Genomic DNA, 21,168 nt, shown 5'->3' with positions numbered 1-21,168 from the left:
ATCGAGATTCATCAAAATCTCAACATCAAATTTTTGGACAATTCCAATACTTTCTCTATACTTTGTATACGAGAAGATCACGGAGGTATAAAACGTTGAGATTCATCAAAATTCTCGACATCGAATTGTTGGATGATTTCAATACTTTCTCTATATTTTGTATACGAGAAGGTCACAGAGGTCTAAGACATCGAGATTCATCAAAATCTCGACATCAAATTTTTGGACAATTCCAATACTTTCTCTATACTTTGTATACGAGAAGGTCACGGTGGTCTAAAACGTCGAGATTCATCAAAATTCTCGACATCAAATTTTTGGACGATTCCAATACTTTCTCTATACTTTGTATACGAGAAGATCACGGAGGTATAAAACGTCGAGATTCATCAAAATTTTCGACATCGAATTTTTGGATGATTTCAATACTTTCTCTATACTTTGTATACGAGAAGGTCACAGACGTCTAAGACATCGAGATTCATCAAAATCTCGACATCAAATTTTTGGACAATTCCAATACTTTCTCTATACTTTGTATACGAGAAGGTCACGGAGGTATAAAACATCGAGATTCATCAAAATTCTCGACATCGAATTTTTGGACAATTCCAATACTTTCCCTATACTTCTTATACACGAAGGTCATGGAAGTCTAAACTTTGATTCATCAAAATTCTCGACATCAAATTTTTGGACGATTTCAATACTTTTCCTATTCTTTGTATACAAGAAAGTAAAAAATGGCTTAATGAGGTCAGAAGCACGAGATGCTAAATCGTATTTAAAAAAAATTGACATCATTCTGCTGTGACGAGGAGGTGATAAGCGTCAGATGTGCTTTTTATTTATTTTACATGTGTAACATTCATTTAATCACAAAGTCGGGTGGAGCAGCACGCTGAATTATATAAAAATGAAAGTTATTATTATTCTTCAAGTCTGTTCCTTTAAAGAGAACATATTGAAAAATGAATAAATTAACATAAGTGTGACAAAGCGGAGCAGATGCCATTTCATGGTCGGCCAGTCTTCTGGATTCGTATTAATTAGTAAACTCGTTTAAATCGCGTCACTCTTGGTTTACATAATAACGCTGCGGTTTTTGTCGCTTCTACTCCTTCCTTGTCGTAAGTCAACCACCTCTCAAGATGGCTTCCCTGTCGGACAGCGCAATGCATTGTCACGTATCGCTTGTTCCCCGTGAATCAGAAAGAGTTCTTTGAAATCCAGCACTTTACAGCAACAGAAATTCAATACATTTGGCTCGTTTTATTTGCATTTCCCATACCTTTCTCCAATTCAAAGTTGTATTGAAATGACGCTTCACTATTTAGAATGCAAACAAAAATTTTGCACCTCTTCACTCATTCCAATTGAATACCCAATGCGTTATATTTTGCTGTGTTTTTGACTGAATATTTTTGGTGGCCAAAATTCGGTGCATCCCTACAGAGCAACTTTATAAATTTTCAAAAGTAATAGAGAACAGAAAAACAGCAAACAAAAATATAAAAAGGTAAAAAAAAAATCTTGTTTCTCACCTTAACGTAACATCACTACATCATAATAAAGAAGCATAAAGACAAAAAAAATAAAATAAAATACAAACATTAAATGATCACAATGTCACATATTAGTGAATTGTTACTATCAAGAGTCACAAAGACCTGAAGCCCATTGCTAGCAACGTCATTGTAAAACAGGACTCTGCCTACACCAGCGTTTGCCTCCATTGTTGCTATGGTGGCAAACCAAAAGCATCCCAAAGCACACCACCATTGTACTTACCACAAACACATTGTACAGAGCATCCGGAAAGTATTCACAGCACATCACTTTTTCCATATTTTGTTATGTTACAGCCTTATTCCAAAATGGATTAAATTTATTTTTTTCCTCAGAATTCTACACACAACACCCCATAATGACAACGTGAAAAAAGTTTACTTGAGATTTTTGCAAATTTATTAAAAATAAAAAAAAAGAGAAATTCCATGTGCCTCTCTAGTGCACCAAAGGAGCTGAAACTGATGAACAAGCCCCTCTGCTACGTCACTGACCAAACCAACAGCCCACAAGTGTCACTGACTTGATGCTATACTCGGATTAAAAAGGGGTCCTTTTATTTTTTTGAGCAGTTTATATTAACTAAGGGTCAGGGGTTGATGAAGCACATTAATGTCTTCTCTCTCTCCTTTGCAGAATCACAGAGGGGAAGACCAGCTAAGTCCTAACCAACTTCCACTTCCCTCTTCACACCATGCCCTCCTGCTGACCTCACTTCCACCAGTGCCATGTTGGACCCTCCACTTCCTTTCCACTGCCTATAAAGCCGGTCACTTGCCTTCCCCAGTCAGTTCCATGCACGATTCAGTCTTTTGAGATTACTCTACAGAGCTAACGACAGAATACGGGGTGGATCTGCAAATGTTTTTCTTGTTTCTGTGCATATATTTATACATATAGTGGATGTCCCAGAGGATGGACAAATGTCTAGCCCAGGACGGAAGAAATTCCCTTACCTGGCCCGAATGTCATAATGGAAGGATGGCACACTTGTGAACATTACCCTTATAATGCCCATCCTGATTGGGATACCTGTAGATCGATAAGGACTGAAGGCAAGGAGCAGTGCATCCCCCTCAATATCAGGTGGCAATGACCCTCGCACATGGTCCCAGTTTGGACACCTGTATGGCTGCATGGGATTTGGAGTCTGGAGGTGCAGTTCTGTTGAGGTCAGTGGGGAACAATAGAGGGTGCTGCCAGGGGAGGTTAGTGTGGGGACCACGGGAACGGAGCATGGAGGCTCAATCCCAATGGGGCCCGTGGCCACCGCCAGGGGGCTCCCCGAGCTTCATAGAGCCCGGGATGTCTGCACTTCTGTCACACCTGGGAGTGCTGGTGGAGGAACTTCCAGGGATGCCTGGAGTACTTCCGGGTGCTCATGCAGCACTTCCGCCACACCAGGAAGGACGTCAGGGAGCACCTGGAGCACATCCAGGTGAATATAAAAGGGGCCGCCCTCCTACAGTCGAGGAGCCGGAGTCGGCTGGAAGAAGGCAACGCTCGGGAGTGAGGAGGAAAGGCGGCCTAAGGAGGACCATTGAGAGGCCCAGGAATTGAAGGTTGCTTGGTGCGGGAGCACTGCGTGTGTGTGGGACTTGTGTTTTGGGACTTTGTAAATAAACGTGTGTGTTTTTTAGAACTGCTGGTGTCCGTCTCTTTGTGTCCGGGCTGACTTCTCACATTTACACATATTATCAAAATAATGATGATAATACTAATGACTATCTTACAGACAAACCTCAGTATGTGCGTCTCAGGAACTACAGGTCTGACATTGTGGTCAGCAGCACAGGAGCGCCGCAGGGGACTGTACTTTCTCCGGTCCTGTTCAGCCTATATACATTGGACTTCCAATATAACTCGGAGTCCTGCCACGTGCAAAAGTTCACTGACGACACTGCTATCGTGGGCTGCATCAGGAGTGGGCAAGAGGAGGAGTATAGAAACCTAATCAAGGACTTTGTTAAATGGTGCGACTCAAACCACCTACACCTGAACACCAGCAAAACCAAGGAGCTGGTGGTGGATTTTATGAGGACCAGGGCCCTCATGGACCCCGTGATCATCAGAGGTGACTGTGTGCAGAGGGTACAGACCTATAAATACCTGGGAATGCAGCTGGATGATAAATTAGACTGGACTGCCAATACTGATGGTCTGTGCAAGAGAGGACAGAGCCGACTATACTTCCTCAGAAGGCTGGCGTCGTTCAACATCTGCAATAAGATGCTGCAGATGTTCTATCAGACGGTTGTGGCGAGTGCCCTCTTCTATGCAGTGGTGTGCTGGGGAGGCAGCATAAAGAAGAGGGACGCCTCACGCCTGGACAAACTGGGGAGGAAGGCAGGCTCTATTGTAGGCACAGAGCTGGACAGTTTGACATCTGTGGCAGAGCGACGGGCGCTGAGCAGACTCCTGTCAATCATGGAGAATCCACTGCATCCACTGAACAGGATCATCTCCAGACAGAGGAGCAGCTTCAGCGACAGTCTGCTGTCAACGTCCTGCTCCACTGACAGACTGAGGAGATCGTTCCTCCATCACACTATGTGACTCTTCAATTCCACCCGGGGGGGTACACGTTAACATTATACAAAGTTATTGTCTGTCTGTATACCTGCATTGTTATCACTCTTTAATTTAATATTGTTATTATCAGTATGCTGCTGCTGGAGTATGGGAATTAATAAAGTATCTATCTATCTATCTATTGTGGCTCGGCAGGGACAGGGACACCCCTTCTGCAGCTCAATACCTCCCACAGGACGCTTGGTGGCAGCCTCCCTGGTGGACGGGGATTCCCCAGCCTGTCGCATGGCTCCATGGGAGATGGAGTCCTTCACAGCCTGGTTGGGGACTCGGATGGCCGCTAGGGGGAGCTACATGGAGTCAGCAGCCCAGCTGGACATATCTTCAACCCCACCCGGAAGGGAAATTAGGACCAGGTGGCCAAGCACCTGGAACGCTTCTGGGTGGGATATAAAAAGGGCCAGCCACCACCACTCAGGAAGCCAGAGTCGGGAGGAGGAGGACTAAGCCTGAGGAGGACTAGTGGTAAAGGAGAGAGAATTGTGTTGTGTTGGAATTGTGCTTGTGGACTGTGTATTGCCTATGGGTCACGGGGAAGACGTGCGCCCACAGGTGAAGAAAAATAAAGTCTGGTTGTATTTGGTACGTGCCTCTGTGTCTATCTGTGTCGGGTCGGGTGCCTATATAGCGCCTTTGTTACACTATCTATCTAATAATGGAGAATTTGCAGGTTTATGCGAATGACATAACTTTAGCTACTATAGATTATAAATACATGAGTGCTGTTTGTAGATTTGCTTACTTTAAGGCGACAAGCAGCCGCCCTTCAGGGCTAACGTTGACTGCCATATTGGTTGACTGGCATGTAATATGGTGCTTTACCAGCTTTTCTTTTTTGCATTTCCTCACAGATTACACACACGCTGTGTAATCAGAAGGTGACCCCGTAGTAGCGGCGATGTTTTCTCTGCCTACGTCGCCGTATCAGGAGGAGTTTTTAACACCAGGAGGTCAATGTTCAGGTCTAATAAAGCCAACTGGTCCATATCTGGTGAATCCAATGAAGGATGAACCTCAAACCCCTACCTGATAACTGCCCAACAGGATTGCACACAACACTACAATCTGGGCTGTAGTTTGACGTCTTCCAGAGTCAAACGAAAGCGAATGTAACATCATACTGAAGTCAATTAAGCGTCATTACAAGACGCAGCTTAAAATGTAGAGGCTGCTCAAAGCTCATTGATTTGACCAATTGTGGACAGGGGGTCTTATTGAGTGTGTGTGGCATGATGGACAAAAATGTCAAATGTATCCAACTCAAATGAAATGTGCAACACAATAAAGAGTGCGGAAAGTGAAGGTGTCTGAAGCCTTTCTGAATGTACTGTAAGCTGACAGCCATTTTCTGAACGTTAGAAGAACTGCGACGTGGGCAGGCCATTCATCACCACCAAGCTCGTCCATCCTATTCCCTTCAGGTTGAGATCTGGAGGGTCGTAACGTCTTGCTCTCCACCCCACTCCTTAAAGACTTCAATGACGGACTGGAGGGGCAGTTTTCTGGTCTGAAGAGACCTTTGTGATGATTTGACTGGAAGAGGAAAGTCCCATTCAGTTTTTTTTCATCTTCGTCTTCTTCTCTATTTAAAGTATTCATTTCATTTCACAACCCTGCTAGATTTGGCTACGATTAGCCACCAGAAAACTTGAGTTAATTAATTAGCTGCCATGCAACAGATACCCAGGGTGGTGGTCAGAGATTCGGAACCCGATACCTGTAAAAAAAACCCTCCGACGCCTGAAAAGGAGCTCTGAAATATAAAGCTTTAATGACTTTAGGAAATACGCAGAGTACTGAGCCACCACATGAAACTGGAAGATTTAATAACCTTGGACAATACTGGAGACGCACAGACCCATCCAGTACAATTGTAAAAGCAAAACCCAGCAGTCCACAGCGTGGCGTCTTGGATTACTTACTCTAATGTGTTTCTGTCCAAAGTGCCGGTGATTTTAATACCATAGAGCCGCTGCATGGCAGCGATAGCTGACTGCATGGTTTGTGCAGAGCGTAATACTGACATTCGAGGGTCAGTCGGTGGAAGGTAGCCATATTTCTGCAACCAGTCCTGAAAAACAAAACAAAAAAAGAAGAACAAGTAAATGGTTAGTGGATTGGCATCATGTTTCAACAACGTCAGCCTGTGTGCAAACTGAAATGTGTTGTGATTGGGAGTCGCAAACATGGTGATTATCAGCCAGGAGGCAGACCAGGACTACCCAGAAGAGGCCCACCCCAGTCCAGCTTACTTCCAACTGCTACCTGCTGGCTTCCGGCCTAGCGGCCCTCCAATGAAATGGCAGCTAATTCATTCTGTGACGAGAAGCTGTAGGCGTCAGAGGGAATCTACGAAACTGGATGTCGGAGTACAGATATGAGGAGAATGGAGTGAGGATATCGGGGCTCTGTTCGTGGACCCTCAATACCTTTTCTGATTTACATTAATGACACTCATTCTATTATCGTAAATTCACAGATGTCGCAAAAACTGGAAGGATGGCAGACACTGAAGAGGCAGCATCAAGAATTTGAAAAGACCTGAACGTGTTTCAGAACTGAACAGCTTAACGTAGAAAACCTGCAAAGTGCTACACGTGTGCTACATGAACATCAGACACTGTGACAACTCTACCCAACCTGACACAGGAGGCACACTGATAAAAGCGTTTTTATTTTGTTTCTTCATTTGTGGGTGACGTCAAGCACAAGCACAATACTCTCTTCCCTTTTCTCCTCCACTCCTCCTTGGCAAGCTTCGTCTCCCTCCTCCCAACTCTGGCTCCCCGAGTAGTCTTTGCTGGCCCCTTATGTAAGTCACCCGGGTGTGGCGGAATAACCCTCCACACGGACTCAGGAGCAGCTGCAGTGCCCCCCTGGCGGCACCCCTGGATCCCAACAGGGTTGTATCCAACTCCATCTCCCATGAAACCCTGCAGAAGTCCGATGCACCGCTGCCATCTAGTGCTATGGGGGAGGTAATGCTCTGTCCACACTTGCTCCAAGGAAGAGGTGTCCCGGCTGGGCCATTGAAGACAACATGTATAAACAAAAGGTGTGTGTGTGTGTAGTGTGTGTGTATGGAGCAGTCCACTCTGCTCATGCTCAACCACGGCCACTAGATGGCGCATACATGCATCATAGTAAAACTTCTAGGGAGTCTTTGGGTTGTATTTTGTCCCGAAGACCACATGCAGCTAGCCGACTATAAATACAAGATGGGAGACACTGAGCTACAGGAAGAGACCTCTAAAAAGGATTTAGGGCTACTGTACATGTTTATGCAACACTAAGCAATGTGTAGAAACGAATAAAAACGCAAATAAAATGTTGGATTATATGATAAATAGCGTTGAATTTAAGTCAAGGGATGTTGATCGATGTGTAGAAGCGATTAAAAAGGCTAAAAATAAGGGAGGGGAGACCCCAAAAAGCTTTACAGCTCAGATATTTAGACAGGAAGACGAGTCAAACGGTACATCGCATGTAGGGGAGTTCATGTACCGGTGAGTCAGAATACACCAGACATAAAAATGAGGTGTTGAGAAGTCATTGAACAGAATTCACAAGTGAACTGCATCTGTTATTACAAGAGTTATGATTCCTGCAAATCGAAATAATCACAAAAGAAATGTGGGCCTCTCAGAATCAAAAGCCAGACCCGATTCCACTAGAGGTTTCCATCCAAACAGCAGGCCTCACCACCACAGGCAGCCGAGGTCCAAACTAAAAAACGGCAGGCTTGTGGCCTGCACAGGCCCGAAAATGGGAAGAAGGCTTTTAAAAGTTCAACAAAAATATCAGGAGAGCGGATATTAAAAAACAAAAAACCTCTACCCGATTGTTGTGATGTGAGATTTTACATATAACTTGATGAATATTTTGTATGTCTTTATTTAATTTTTAGGCAAAGCAATGTAATTTAGTGTTACTTTGGTGAGAGGCATTCGTGTTTGCCCCCCCCCCCCCTTTACGACTGAGCCTCTTTGAATTTTACGACAGGATTTGGGGGAAGATGTGCCTTAAACCGGTTTGGTTAGTGTCTCTTTGCTTAATTCATATCTACCCCCGCAAGAAAGACTTAAAGACATATGGTCTTGGGGGTGGCAGGTGTTAAGATGTTCTATTTCCCCATTGGTCTGAGGTATGGCTGTTTGGAATTGGCTTGTCTCAGAGGCCTTTAAGTACCATGATGTCCTATTGGCTCTCAGGGTTGGACAGAAAATCTATAAATGTATGTGTTTTACCTCACAATCTCTCTCTTGCTAACCTGTGATGATGAAGAGAACACAATGAAGAGCACAGCTCAGCAGCCATTTTGAACAGACATGTGGCTGAAAGCTGAGCACCAATGATGCCTTAACTAGAGACATTTTAAGTAACTACAAGTCTGTGTGCCGCCTGAACTACATATCACCATTTAATCAGGTTGTATGGTTGCCAATATTCAAATATACTTTGCATTTTGTTATTATTTATGAATATTATCAATAATACATTATCTTATGTGTAAGTTAACTTCTGCTTGTCTTTTTACTACATCTAATTGCCTGAGGTTATAGATATAGAAGGGAAGGTGGGGATAAGTTATATATAATAGTACCTTATAAACAGTGGTAAGTCTGTGAGATTAGGCATTGTAAGGCTACATATTAATAATACAAAAGGGGAAAGTAGAGCAATATATATTACTCTACCAAGACAAAACACTGATAATGAAGCAAAGCTCATTAATATTTAAAAATGTATATATTAATATAGGTAATTTTATATAATTCTTTAATATTTAAACAACTGAAATTTAAAGTGGGGGTTACGTGGCCTTTTCTTTTTTTTTTGCATAATTTTTGCCCTCTCCAGCCAACTAACCATACCATTGAACTCATCTTTTTGAGACTTAAATCTATATATTAAGAATTTACTTTTTCAATTATCTGTATATCTATATGATTTAACTACATGATATATTCTTATCTATTATTTCTGGTATGACATTAATCTATTCTCATTTTTTATCTATTCCTGGTTTGTTTTTCTTTTCCTACTATATTTGTCTTTGTCAGTTGTTGTGAACTGGGTGTTCCTCATCACAATAAGTTCCAAAATATCTCAAAATATTGTCATAACCCCACTAGTCATTAAAAGGTGAAATAAATAAACTGATTTATTAAAATAAAAAATGTTCTGTAACACAAAATAAGTTGAGAATGATGACAAAGGCAAAGGAGTTGTCTGAAAAGGCAAAGGTGATCCAGAGGCAAACAAATTTCAATATACAAATCCAATGAATGGTGAAAAGAAAGAACTCTTAAAACAAAAGAAATTCATTAAAAAAAACAAAACAGAATAATCACCAGAGAACTCACCAGCGCCAGCGTAATTAATGAACCGCACTGGACTGTGAGTTCTCAGGGCTGAGGGCAGTCGTTTGACAGTGATGGGTCGGTTGGCCCCGCCTCTTGGAGGACCACCCACAAAACACATGGCACACAGAAAAAGACCCATAAAGATAATGCAACTAAATAATCAACAATGTTAACATAACAAAATGAACAAAACAGAGGCCAATGCGATATATTGACCTCATTAGGGGATGGGTTGACCCCAGCTGAAGCATAACATCATCCTTTGGGTTAAATCTTTTCCATGAAAATGTGTTATAGAAATAAATGCTGTTGTTTTAAATAGAAAAGAATAACAAAAGGCAAAGGTTAATAATAATAATTAATAATAGTTATTTGCATTTATATAGCGCTTTTCTATAGTTGATCTCCCAAAGCGGCCAGAGTGGCGTGAGGCCAGCCCAGAGGAGGTGCACCAAAAGACAGCCTAGCTTCTACTGGAATGGTGGACTTCAACCTACACCAGGCAGCCAATCTACAAACCAATCAAAATGTTCTACAAGGGAGAGGATCACTATAAACCCCTGACTTGTACTGAGCAAGGCAATGAAAAAATTCCATAAAAGCAGGACTTATTATAGGAAAAAAAACAACAAAATAGTTTATAGGAGCAAAAAATGAGCAATAAGGACTTGACTAACAGGTTATTCAAAGCAAATGAGTCCAAATAAGAAATCCAGAAGAAAATCCGAGCAGCAGAAGCAAAAAAAATAGTCAAGACTCAGAGATCACAATCAAAGAAAATACGAAATTCACAAATTTCACCAAAACGAGCCACGCTGGACTTTAATTCTCAGCCTGCCTTTATAGGGTTGGGGGCGGTCCCTTAACAGTGATTGACAGGTGACTCCACCTCTTGGGGAATCACCCACATAATATAAGGAACATAAGAGAACCACAAAATCTACACAAATACTACATGATAACTAAACAGCATAAAATTATCAAGTTATATGTAGTTAGAAAAATAATATATTAACAGAAAAACATAAAAATATTTAAAAAGCAAAAATATTCTAAAAAATAAAGTAAATCAATAAACATAAGCAGAAATTAGGACAGGAACCCTACTTTGACCCCTAACACAAACCAGTAAAAAGGGCAAAAAGCAAACAAATCCAAATATTGCAAATACATTAAAACAAAAAGGCAGGAGCCAAAAGCCAAGAAATTCAATACATCCAAATACAGAAATCAGTCCAGATCAATGCTGAAGATGCTATGAGAGCAACATACTTGCAGGGAACAGCACCCTGTCTACTTGATGAGGTGGTCCTGCCTCCCCAGGTTTCACATAAAGGAGGCAGGGCAGAAAACTATAAGTATAATTGACTAGCTGTCCCCCCACGGCTCTACCCATGTAGTAGTGAAACAGGACAAACTTTAAAAATCAATAAAAAAACCAAATGTAATTCTGGCCAAGGTAGGTACGCTCTAATGCCAAACGTTGGCACTGTATCTGATCGTGTTCAGCTCTGATGATAGAGTGTCCCCCAAGTGGGGATTAAGAGCACATGACCGTGATATCACTACCCTCTAAAACACACGTAGCTCTGATCTCTCTCTCAAAAACGTCAAACTTTACTCTTTAACAATCTCTAGATGATAATGTCTGCTGAACAAACAGGTATCGCTAGCTAAGCGGATGGCAAGGTGCGCTCCAACACGTGGCGAGCGGTAGAGCAACTTGAATGGAGGCTGGCGCATGAGTGAGGAGGGCCCCGCCCCTTGGCCCGCAGCGTCTCTCTCGAATTTGCGCAAATAAATCGGTACCGCGAGTGAACCGTGATACATAGCATGATGAGAAAGTCGCAAAATCAACCGGAATGTTCAAGCAAATTATAGAAAAAAAACCTGATCTAAATCCATGAAGTAGTTCTCTCATGAAAAATGGACAGACACACAAACAGACAGAAGATGGATTTTATATATATATATATATATATATATATATCTATATATAGAGATATATATATATATTATACAAAAATACATGGTAAACAATAAACACCATAATGTCAAATAAAGCAAGTGTTACTCTTGACGTACTTCATCACCTCTTTCACTCAAACTAATACACACCCTTGCACTATTATTCAAATGGCTCCGCCCATTCTAGGTGCATTTGTTTCTCAGGCTCTCTCTCTCTCTATATATATATATTATATATATATATATATATATATATATATATATATATATATATATATATATATATATATATACAGTACTGTGTAAAAGTTTTAGGCAGGTGTGAAAAAATGCTGTAAACAAAGAATGCTTTCAGAAATATAAATAATGATTGTTTATTGTTACCAATTTACAAAATGCAAAGTGAGCGAACAAAAGAAAACTCTAAATCAAATCAATATTTGGTGTCCCTACCTTCTGCCTTCAAACCAGCATCAATTCTTATAGGTCCACTTGCACAAAGTCAGGGATTTTGTAGGATTCTAGTCAGGTGTCTGATTAACCAATTCTACCAAACAGGTGCTAATGATCATCAATGTCACACGTAGGTTGAAACACAGTCATTAACTAAAACAGAAACAGCTGTGCAGGAGGCTTAAAACTGGGTGAGGAACAGCCAAACTCGGCTACCAAGGTGAGGTTGTGGAAGACAGTTTCATGTCATGGCAAGATTGAGCACAGCAACAAGACACAAGGTAGTTCTACTGCATCAGCAAGGTCTCTCCCAGACAAAGATTTCAAAGCAGACTGGGGTTTCAAGATGTGCTGTTCAAGCTCTTTTGAAGAAGCACAAAGAAACGGGCAACATTGAGGATCGTAGACGCAGTGGTCAGCCAAGGAAACTTAGTGCAGCAGATGAAAGACACATGAAGCTTATTACCCTTCGAAATCGGAAGATGTCCAGCAGTGCCATCAGCTCAGAACTGGCAGAAACCAGTGGGACCCAGGTACACCCATCTACTGTCCGGAGAAGTCTGGCCAGAAGTGGTCTTCATCGAAGAGTTACAGCAAAAAAGCCATACCTCCGACGTGGAAACAAGGCCAAGTGACTCAAGTCTGCACGAAAACATAGGAACTGGGGTGCAGAAAAATGGCAGCAGGTGCTCTGGACTGATGAGTCAAAATTTGAAATATTTGGTTGTCGCAGAAGGCAGTTTGTTCGTCGAAGGGCTGGAGAGTGGTACAATAATGAGTGTCTGCAGGCAACAGTGAAGCATGGTGGAGGTTCCTTGAACGTTTGGGGCGGCATTTCTGCAAATGGAGCTGGAGATTTGGTCAGGATTAATGGTGTTCTCAATGCTGAGAAATACAGGCAGATACTTATCCATCATGCAATATCATCAGGGAGGTGTATGATTGGCCCCAAATTTATTCTGCAGCAGGACAACGACCCCAAACATACAGCCAAAGTCATTAAGAACTATCTTCAGCGTAAAGAAGAACAAGAAGTCCTGGTAGTGATGGTATGGCCCCCACAGAGCCCTGATCTCAACATCATCAAGTGTGTCTGGGATTACATGAAGAGACAGAAGGATGTGAGGAAGCCGACAGTACAGCCACAGAAGATCTGTGGTTAGTTCTCCAAGATGTTTGGAACAACCTACCAGCCGTGTTCCTTCAAAAACTGTGTACAAGTGTACCTAGAAGAATTGATGCTGTTTTGAAGGCAAAGGGTGGTCACACCAAATATTGATTTGATTTCGATTTCTCTTTTGTTCATTCACTGCATTTTGTTGATTGATGAAAATAAATGATTAACATTTCCATTTTTGAAAGCATTCTTTGTTTACAGCATTTTTTCACACCTGCCTAAAACTTTTGCACAGTACTGTATATATGTACATATATATATATATATATATCAATCCTGCTCTGCCCCTCCCAACTGTGTCTCTCTCTTCCAGTCTCCGCCCTTTCTGACTGCATCTTTATCTCTCTCTCCGAGGCTCCGCCCCCGATATGTTCATACCTAAAATGCCCCCCAATGACAAGCCAGCTGTTCCTGTGCTCTCACCCCATTCACCCGACGGTCCAAATGCATGTAGTTGCTGCCCGCCTTATGCAGTCCCAGCTTGGTTCCTTTTCCGTGCCTATTGCTAAAGCTGTTTTTAGAAAATACCCAAATGAATATCACCAACAAGAAAAAAAATGTGTCTGCGGTCACTGTTCTGAAGTCAGCGGCTGACAATGACCCACTTTCTTGTAAATGGCTAGTATTCCTAGTGGGAAACAAGTCTAGTACCTAGCAGGCCGTCTTTCATAAATCTACAGGTCAGACAATTCCCATGGCGGTTTGTATCGCTTTCCAGCTCTGACAAGGAAGAAACACACGAGGACAAACTAGGGCAAGGCCATTTATTCCCAGCTGACACTGGGATGGATTTTCCACTCTTGCCTTATTTACTTCCAGATCACCCACATGATCTCCAGTTACATGTGTTCCAAACTGGCAGCTGCTAAAGCTGGCAGGCGAGATGGCATTCTTATCAATGAAGTTCATTTCTAATTGGGGGGAAATGATTAGTGGAATGATGGAGCTGATGTAAAAGAAGGGAAATGAGAGGGGAAAAGTAAAACACAGTCGGAAACGGGACATGCCAAGAAACAATTTGCATCCTTATTCAAGTTAGCATTCTGCTCCACTTGCAACGGTCTTTCATCTCAGTAAAAGAAATTCACTGGGGCAAAGGAGCCTTACGACTGCTGAGATTATATCTGTTATATTAATGGCAGCATTGACTGAGTGGTTTTCAATCTGTGGGCAGTCCTGGCAGGTTTGATATTCTTAAAAAAATAAAAATCAGTTTCAGTTTTAAAGATTTTCTTTAAATTGCCTGTCACGCATGCACGCTGCTGGAGAATCTCCTCTTAGGCTTGAGCCAGGTATATAATAATCTGATGGGCCAAGAGGTGGCGCTGTTGCTAACATTATCTTCTCCTTCTCTCCCCGCAGCACTGAAAAACCGCCCAGTGAGGGCACTTAGCCCCGCCCTTTCCAGTTCCACACCCATAAGAACCCCGACAGCCCAGAGGGTGGTATCTTTATGGTAAGAGCGACCCACCAGATGAAACTCCCGAGCAAACAAATGTTGATCCTACGGCTAGAGCAGAGGGTTTATTTGTAAGCCTGAATTCAAGACGCTTAATGCCACAAGACGTTTGTTTTTTAGTTGAACTTTTGTTGAATTAAACAGGACAGATTTTTCCACAAGACTTGTCATTCCCGTACCTGGCTGCGTGCCTCACAAAGATTTTAAATAAACACACAGGGAACTCAAAATGTCCTTTTGATGTATAAAAGTAGTCTGAACTTCGGTATCAAAATGTAAATGGACGCCCTGTATGGGTCGTCAGCTTCAGTTAAAATAATCTACAGGGGGCTGATAATGGAAGATTTCAGTTCTGCTGCCATTCAAAGGGGCATTTTGCTCTTGCACACTGACATGATGTCCAGTTACGAGCAGATGACAACCTCTTACACACTGCACACTTCGGGAAGAAAGCCAAAGAATATGGACAAGTTCCTCAAATGCCCCATTCTAACCCGCCATCATTACACAGCTAAATGACCACCTCAATGAACCTGCTATTCTTGATAAGTTTCAGTCAGGTTTTAGAACAAATCACAGTACAGAAACTGCACTCGTTAAAGTAGTCAATGCAGACAGAGGCCATTTATCTGTTCTCATCCTCTTAGATTGGAGTGCCGCATTTGATACCATTGATCACAATATTCTTAGAAATCGCCTTAGTCAGTGGGTGGGCCTCTCAGGCAGGGCCTTAAATTGGTTTGAGTCTCACTTAACAGGTAGAAAATTCTTTGTTAGTTGTGGTAATTATACTTTGGAGAACCCTGATATTCTATATGGTGGTCCACAAGGGTCTCTCCTGGGTATGCTGCTCTTCTCGCTCTCCATGCTTCCGTTAGGTCAGATTATCTTAAGGCATAACGTGAGCGACCACAGCTCTGCTGACGACACACAACTGTATTTATCAATAGCGCCTGATGACCCCGACTCTCTTGATTCACTGACCCGCAATGTCTTACTTGTGTTTCTGAGTGGATGAGTAGTTATTTCCTCAGAGTAAATAATAAGAAAACAGAGATCTTAGGGATTGGAAAAAATGGATATAGTGAGGCTGCGGTGGGTTGGCACCCTGCCCGGGATTGGTTCCTGCCTTGTGCCCTGTGTTGGCTGGGATTGGCTCCAGCAGACCCCCCGTGACCCTGTGTTTGGATTCAGCGGGTTGGAAAATGGATGGATGGATGGATGGATATAGTGAGGATATTAGAAATAAATTTGATCCATAAAGCTTAAAGTCAAGACAGAGGTAAAGAATTTAGGGGTAACTATTGAGTGTGACCTAAATTTTAAATTGTATATTACTCAGGACAACATTTTTTCACTTAAGAAATATAACAAAATGACACCAATCGATTACAATGAGTGCAAAATGCAGCTGCCAGAATCATAACTAGGAAAAGAAAATCCGAGCACTTCACCCCAGTCTGAGCATCACTACACTGGTCACTACACTGGTTACCATTTAGAATTGACTTTAAAATACGGCTTATGGTTTACAAAGCCTTCAGTAATCTCACTCCATCCTACACCTCGGAATGTCTCTCACCTTACACTCCAAATCGTAACCTTAGAATTCCAAAAGCTAAACTTAAAAGAAGTGGTAAGGCGGTCTTCTGCTGTTATGCACCTCAAATCTGCAATACGAGTTTACCGATGGAAATTTACCAGGCTAATACAGTGGAGGACTTTAAAAAATTGCTAAAAACTCATTATTTTAACATGGCTTTCTCATAGTTTCATTTTAATGTAATCCTAATTTTTTGTATATGCATTGAATTATTTTTATCATGTAAATCAATACTAACCCCTACTTTCTCTGCTGTTCTTTTTCTGGTTTTCTGTGGTGCTGATCTGTGCTACCACCACTTGATCAGGGCACCATGCAGTCCCTACATTGATGGATTGAAGGCAAGAGGTCCACATGACCATCATCATCATCAAATTCTTTCACATGAAGTCTGAAAACCTGAGGACTGATTGAGATCATTGATGTTAGGGTGGCTGGGTGGTCTCGTGGCCTCAGAACCCCTGCAGATTTTTTTTTCCTTATTGCCCTTTGGAGTGTTTTTTTTCTGTCCGCCATGCCATCAGACTTTACCTTATTCTTTGTTAATTAGTATTGCCTAATCTTATTCATATGTTTTTCTTCTTTCTTTATTCATCTTGTAAAGCACTTTGCGCTCCATCATTTGTATGCAAACGTGCTATAGAAATAAATGTTGTTGTTGTTATTAACATCACCAACTCTAAACTCTTTAAATTCTGTAAATTCTGTATCAACTTCAAGATACAAATTGACAATTCTGAGTCAAACAGAAGTGTTAAAAGAACAATTAAAACACAAAAAGTAAACAACACATGAAGAGACGGTGTACACTACCTCTCACATTAACAGGGAGTATCAACATGGTCAAGATGAACATTCTTCACAAACTTTTTTTTCTATTCAAAGTATCCCCTTATGCATTAGCAAATAATTTTTAAAAAATTAGATTTAATCATAACTTCATTTATTTAGAATTTGAAACATCCACGCATCCTTTCAGAAAGTTTCTTCCATTTTTTCCCTACAAGTATTTTTTTTTTGGTCTTCTTAGAGAGTCAAGGCTGGGGGGCCGTCAAAAGGCAGGGCCTGTTAAAGCCCATTGTGGCACTTCTTGTGTGATTTTGGGCTCTACAAAAATAAATTGTATTGAATTGTATTGTATTTAAAGGGCAAGTTGATGATGACCTAAAACAGAAGGTGGTATGGCACTACCACACTTTCTGCATGACAAATATACAGGCTATAAAGACCTGGAGCCTCATGTATAAATGGTGTGTACGCACAAAAATGTTGCGTAGTCCCGTTTCCATGCTCAAATTGTGATGTATAAAACCTGAACTCGGCATAAAGCCATGGACATTTTCACGCAAGTTGAATGCTTGGGTCTCTCCTGGGTCTGCTGCTCTTCTCGCTCTCCATGCTTCCGTTAGGTCAGATTATCTCAAGGCATAACGTGAGCGACCACAGCTCTGCGGATGACACACAACTGTATTTATCAATAGCGCCTGATGACCCCGACTCTCTTGATTCACTGATCCCCAATGTCTTACTTGTGTTTCTGAGTGGATGAGTAGTTATTTCCTCAGACTAAATAATAAGAAAACAGAGATCTTAGGGATTGGAAAAAATGGATATAGTGAGGACATTAGAAATAAATTATAGCTGAATGCTTGGCATACGCAAGTTCTCCGCTCGGTTTTGCAAACTGGCGGCACCCAGCATCAAAGTAGTGCTTTTGTTTCTGTGTGGTTTCCCTTTCTTTGTTAGATACACATCCCTGACACGGCTTTATCAAATACACTGAAATTAACCGCATATTGTTTATTAGTTTAAGGCATCTGATTGTAATTAAACTGATGGTCAAACTATTCCAAATACCAAAACTGCTTTAGCGTTGTTCCTCTCAATGCACCACTCAGACTATTTATCCCACTGTATCTGAATGTGCAATCTGATCAGAAAGAGAATTACCGGTATACAGCATCAAGCACACGCTGCCTCGGCCATGCGCACAGTCTATTTGAACGGCTCTCATACAACAAACACTTCAGAGCATTTCCTGTAGGGACCTTGCAGTTCAGAAACAGCTTCATCCCAAGAACTCTAAACGCACTCAATCAGTCCATCAAGTGCTCCTTGTAGAACTGTTTGTACTTATAAATACAATCACCTCACTGTAAACTTGAGATACAGTTATAATATTACACAACCTGTTCCACTTTGTAAATCGCGTATTTACATATGATGACGAGATCATTTTTAAGATGAAATGCAGCAAAATATGTTTATTATATTATACAGATAAAACTTTAACTTCATTTAAATAATCTATATTGTTAATAATTAAACATGCGAGGACACGGTGGCACAGCGCTAGCGAGGAGCTGGCACTCCGTTCACGAATTGTTCCTGCCTTGTGCTGTATTCTTGCTGGTGCTGGCGCGACACTGGAAGGATAGATGGATAGAATAATTAAACATGTACTACGAAGATATTTCAATGTTCCTTAAAAGTTTTGAAGAATCAGTGTTCTCAGCTTACAGGTGGCTTAACGTCTATACAGAGCTGATTGTTTGGCGATTGGGTATTTGGAGAAAGAAAAGGAAGGACAGGAATTGGGGGTTAGTATATTTGAGAGAGACAGTACTGCTACAATAAATTACTTCATCGAAGGTCACGCATGGTGCAGCAAGCATCTTGCAGGAGGCAGGAACAATCACTAAACAGGGAGCCACTGTGTTTCCCTGTTTAATAACATGCCTGAACTCCTATCATCATGAAAATGATATCACGTATACATCTCAGTATTTTAATTATTCAGAGAGCTATAATATCATGAATGTTATGGATTCTGTGTCCTGTCCGGTGAAGATAAAGCCCATTTAAGAAGCACGTAGTCATTCACACACATAGAACACATAGAAGATTAAATACAAAACAAAGCATTTAACATGCCACTTTAGTTACGATGGGATTTGAGAAACTAGTAAATTAAACGATTTTAAGATGACGTTTATGATGTTCTACTTTAATGGTAAAATAAACTATGCGATTAAAGTGGAAATTTCAAGATTAAAGTTGACATTCCAAGCTTTTTTTCCCCACTGTGTACCTATTTTTTTTTTCTCTGTACCCTAATAAGCTTTCATATGACACTCAGACGGTGGGCTACGACTAGCCTTTTCATGGCGACTTTGATATCTGAAAAGTTCTTTTTTATTTCGGGCACTCTGCGACTTTGTGAACTTGAGCTTTCGAGTTTCTGCGATACTCTATGTCACTTGATCAACTTCCTTTTGTTATTTATATCACTGTTTAAACCAACAGATAGTAAGTTTTTCTTGCCTCCACTTGGTATTCACTGAAATTTTTCTATTTTGCCCCGTGCTTTTGCCATTGACTTTTCACAGAACGCTGAGCTTAAGGGTTATTTATATTGATTTGCATATTCAAAGAGGAGTAATTCTGGAAGGAGTTTGAGTGGGGCAACAGGCACGTGCACGTGCGTTACTTTTCACGCTAACCGGGATTTATGGAGTGGAAAAACGTGGAAGTTGGCGAACGCACAGATTTATGCATTTGGATTTTTTTGTGCATACGCACATTTCCACTTTTGTCCTTACGCCATGTTTTAGTGTGAATTTTATGTACGGTGTTACGCATGAGGCCCCTGAACATTGACTTAATATACACAAGCCTAGTCCGCAATAGAAATAAAATCTTGCAGTACTTGTTCGTATTCCACATTTGGTGTGCCAATTAATACAAATTATCGTCAATACACCAATAATCTATTTGCTCTTCCTTCTCTTCAAATACGGTACCAATGTAGGAATCACTTTAAGACAGAGCAGTTCTTATCTGGTGCATCTCTACATGACTGCCACTCTTTTCCACCCTCTGAAACATACACCATATTGAATGTCTGGGATTTAAAAACTTAGAGATTTGTACATCGATAGCATCTTTGCATCCTATGAACAATTAAGCTTCAAATTCAACTTCTCAAAGTTAACTTCCCCCCAGAATACAAATGCCCCAGAACTTGAACAACTTGGAGTCTGAACGAAAAAGTCGAGCAAATTTTGCCCCAGTATGTGAACACCCAGCACGTTGTTCATGTGTGTTTGTGTGTACGTTTCCCCAGCGCTCGGGCCTCCCATACGATGTGTTGTTCAGTTCGTTGTCGGAAGCCGTAGTGAAAGCATCTTGTGTGATGTTTGCTGCTAATTTTATGCTTTTGTCCCTGTTTAGTGTTATTTTTTTATATAATAGCAACTTAGTGTATTCGCCATGGGTCTTAAAAAGTATAGTGAGGAAAATTAGAGTAAGAGGAAAGCTGTTAAAGCTACGATTGAAGTTAAGAAAGATCTTATCACTAAGCATGAAAGAGCAGTACACGTGTGGCTGATCTCGTTACTATGTTCGGGATGACTAAATCGACTGTTTGTACGATTTTGAAAAATAAAGACACTATCAAAGCAGCTGATGTGGAGAAAGGGGTTACGACACTGACCTCTGGAAGATCGAAAAGTATGGAAGAGATGGAAAAACTCCTCCTCGTTTGGATTATTGGAAAACAGATGGCTGGTGATGTAATTTCTGAGACGATAATTTGTGAGAAAGCCGAGGTCCTCCAGAATGATTTCATGAAAGGCACGCCTGATACTGGTGCTCAAAAGGAGGACTTTAAAGCCAGTCGGGAGTGCTTCGAGAACTTTAAGAAAAGGACTGGGATCCATAGCGTTGTTATGCATGGAGAGGCAAGTTAAATACAGGTTTCTATATTTTTAATTATATTAATTAAAATTTTTATTCGAATATTATTATTACAGTAGTTGTTAATATTTTACCTTAAAATCCAGTCTACTTACTATTAAAATCTTTTGAAAACTCAAGTTCGTGGGACCCAGGAACGGATTAATTCAGATTCTATTATTTTAAAGGGGAAAAATTGTCTTGAAACTCGAGTTGGGGTTCGGGAAAGGATTAAGGTATCCCT

The 21,168-nt window shown here is 41.2% G+C and overlaps 1 protein-coding gene across 1 annotated transcript in view; it reads right to left on the bottom strand.

Moving 5' to 3' along the window:
• mmp16b (matrix metallopeptidase 16b (membrane-inserted)) overlaps window positions 1-21,168 on the bottom strand; it is a 201,792-nt gene that overhangs the window by 103,630 nt on the left and 76,994 nt on the right. The window contains exon 2 of the mRNA XM_051929263.1: window positions 6,084-6,232. Coding sequence (XP_051785223.1) covers window positions 6,084-6,232 — 149 coding nt within the window. The remainder of the gene's footprint in view (window positions 1-6,083; window positions 6,233-21,168) is intronic.

The sequence above is a fragment of the Erpetoichthys calabaricus genome, chromosome 6 (genome assembly GCF_900747795.2).
Source record: "Erpetoichthys calabaricus chromosome 6, fErpCal1.3, whole genome shotgun sequence".
In the NCBI taxonomy this organism is placed as follows: Eukaryota; Metazoa; Chordata; class Cladistia; order Polypteriformes; family Polypteridae; genus Erpetoichthys; species Erpetoichthys calabaricus.
Note: the sequence above shows the minus strand (reverse complement) of the source record. Positions and strands in the feature narration are given on the sequence as shown.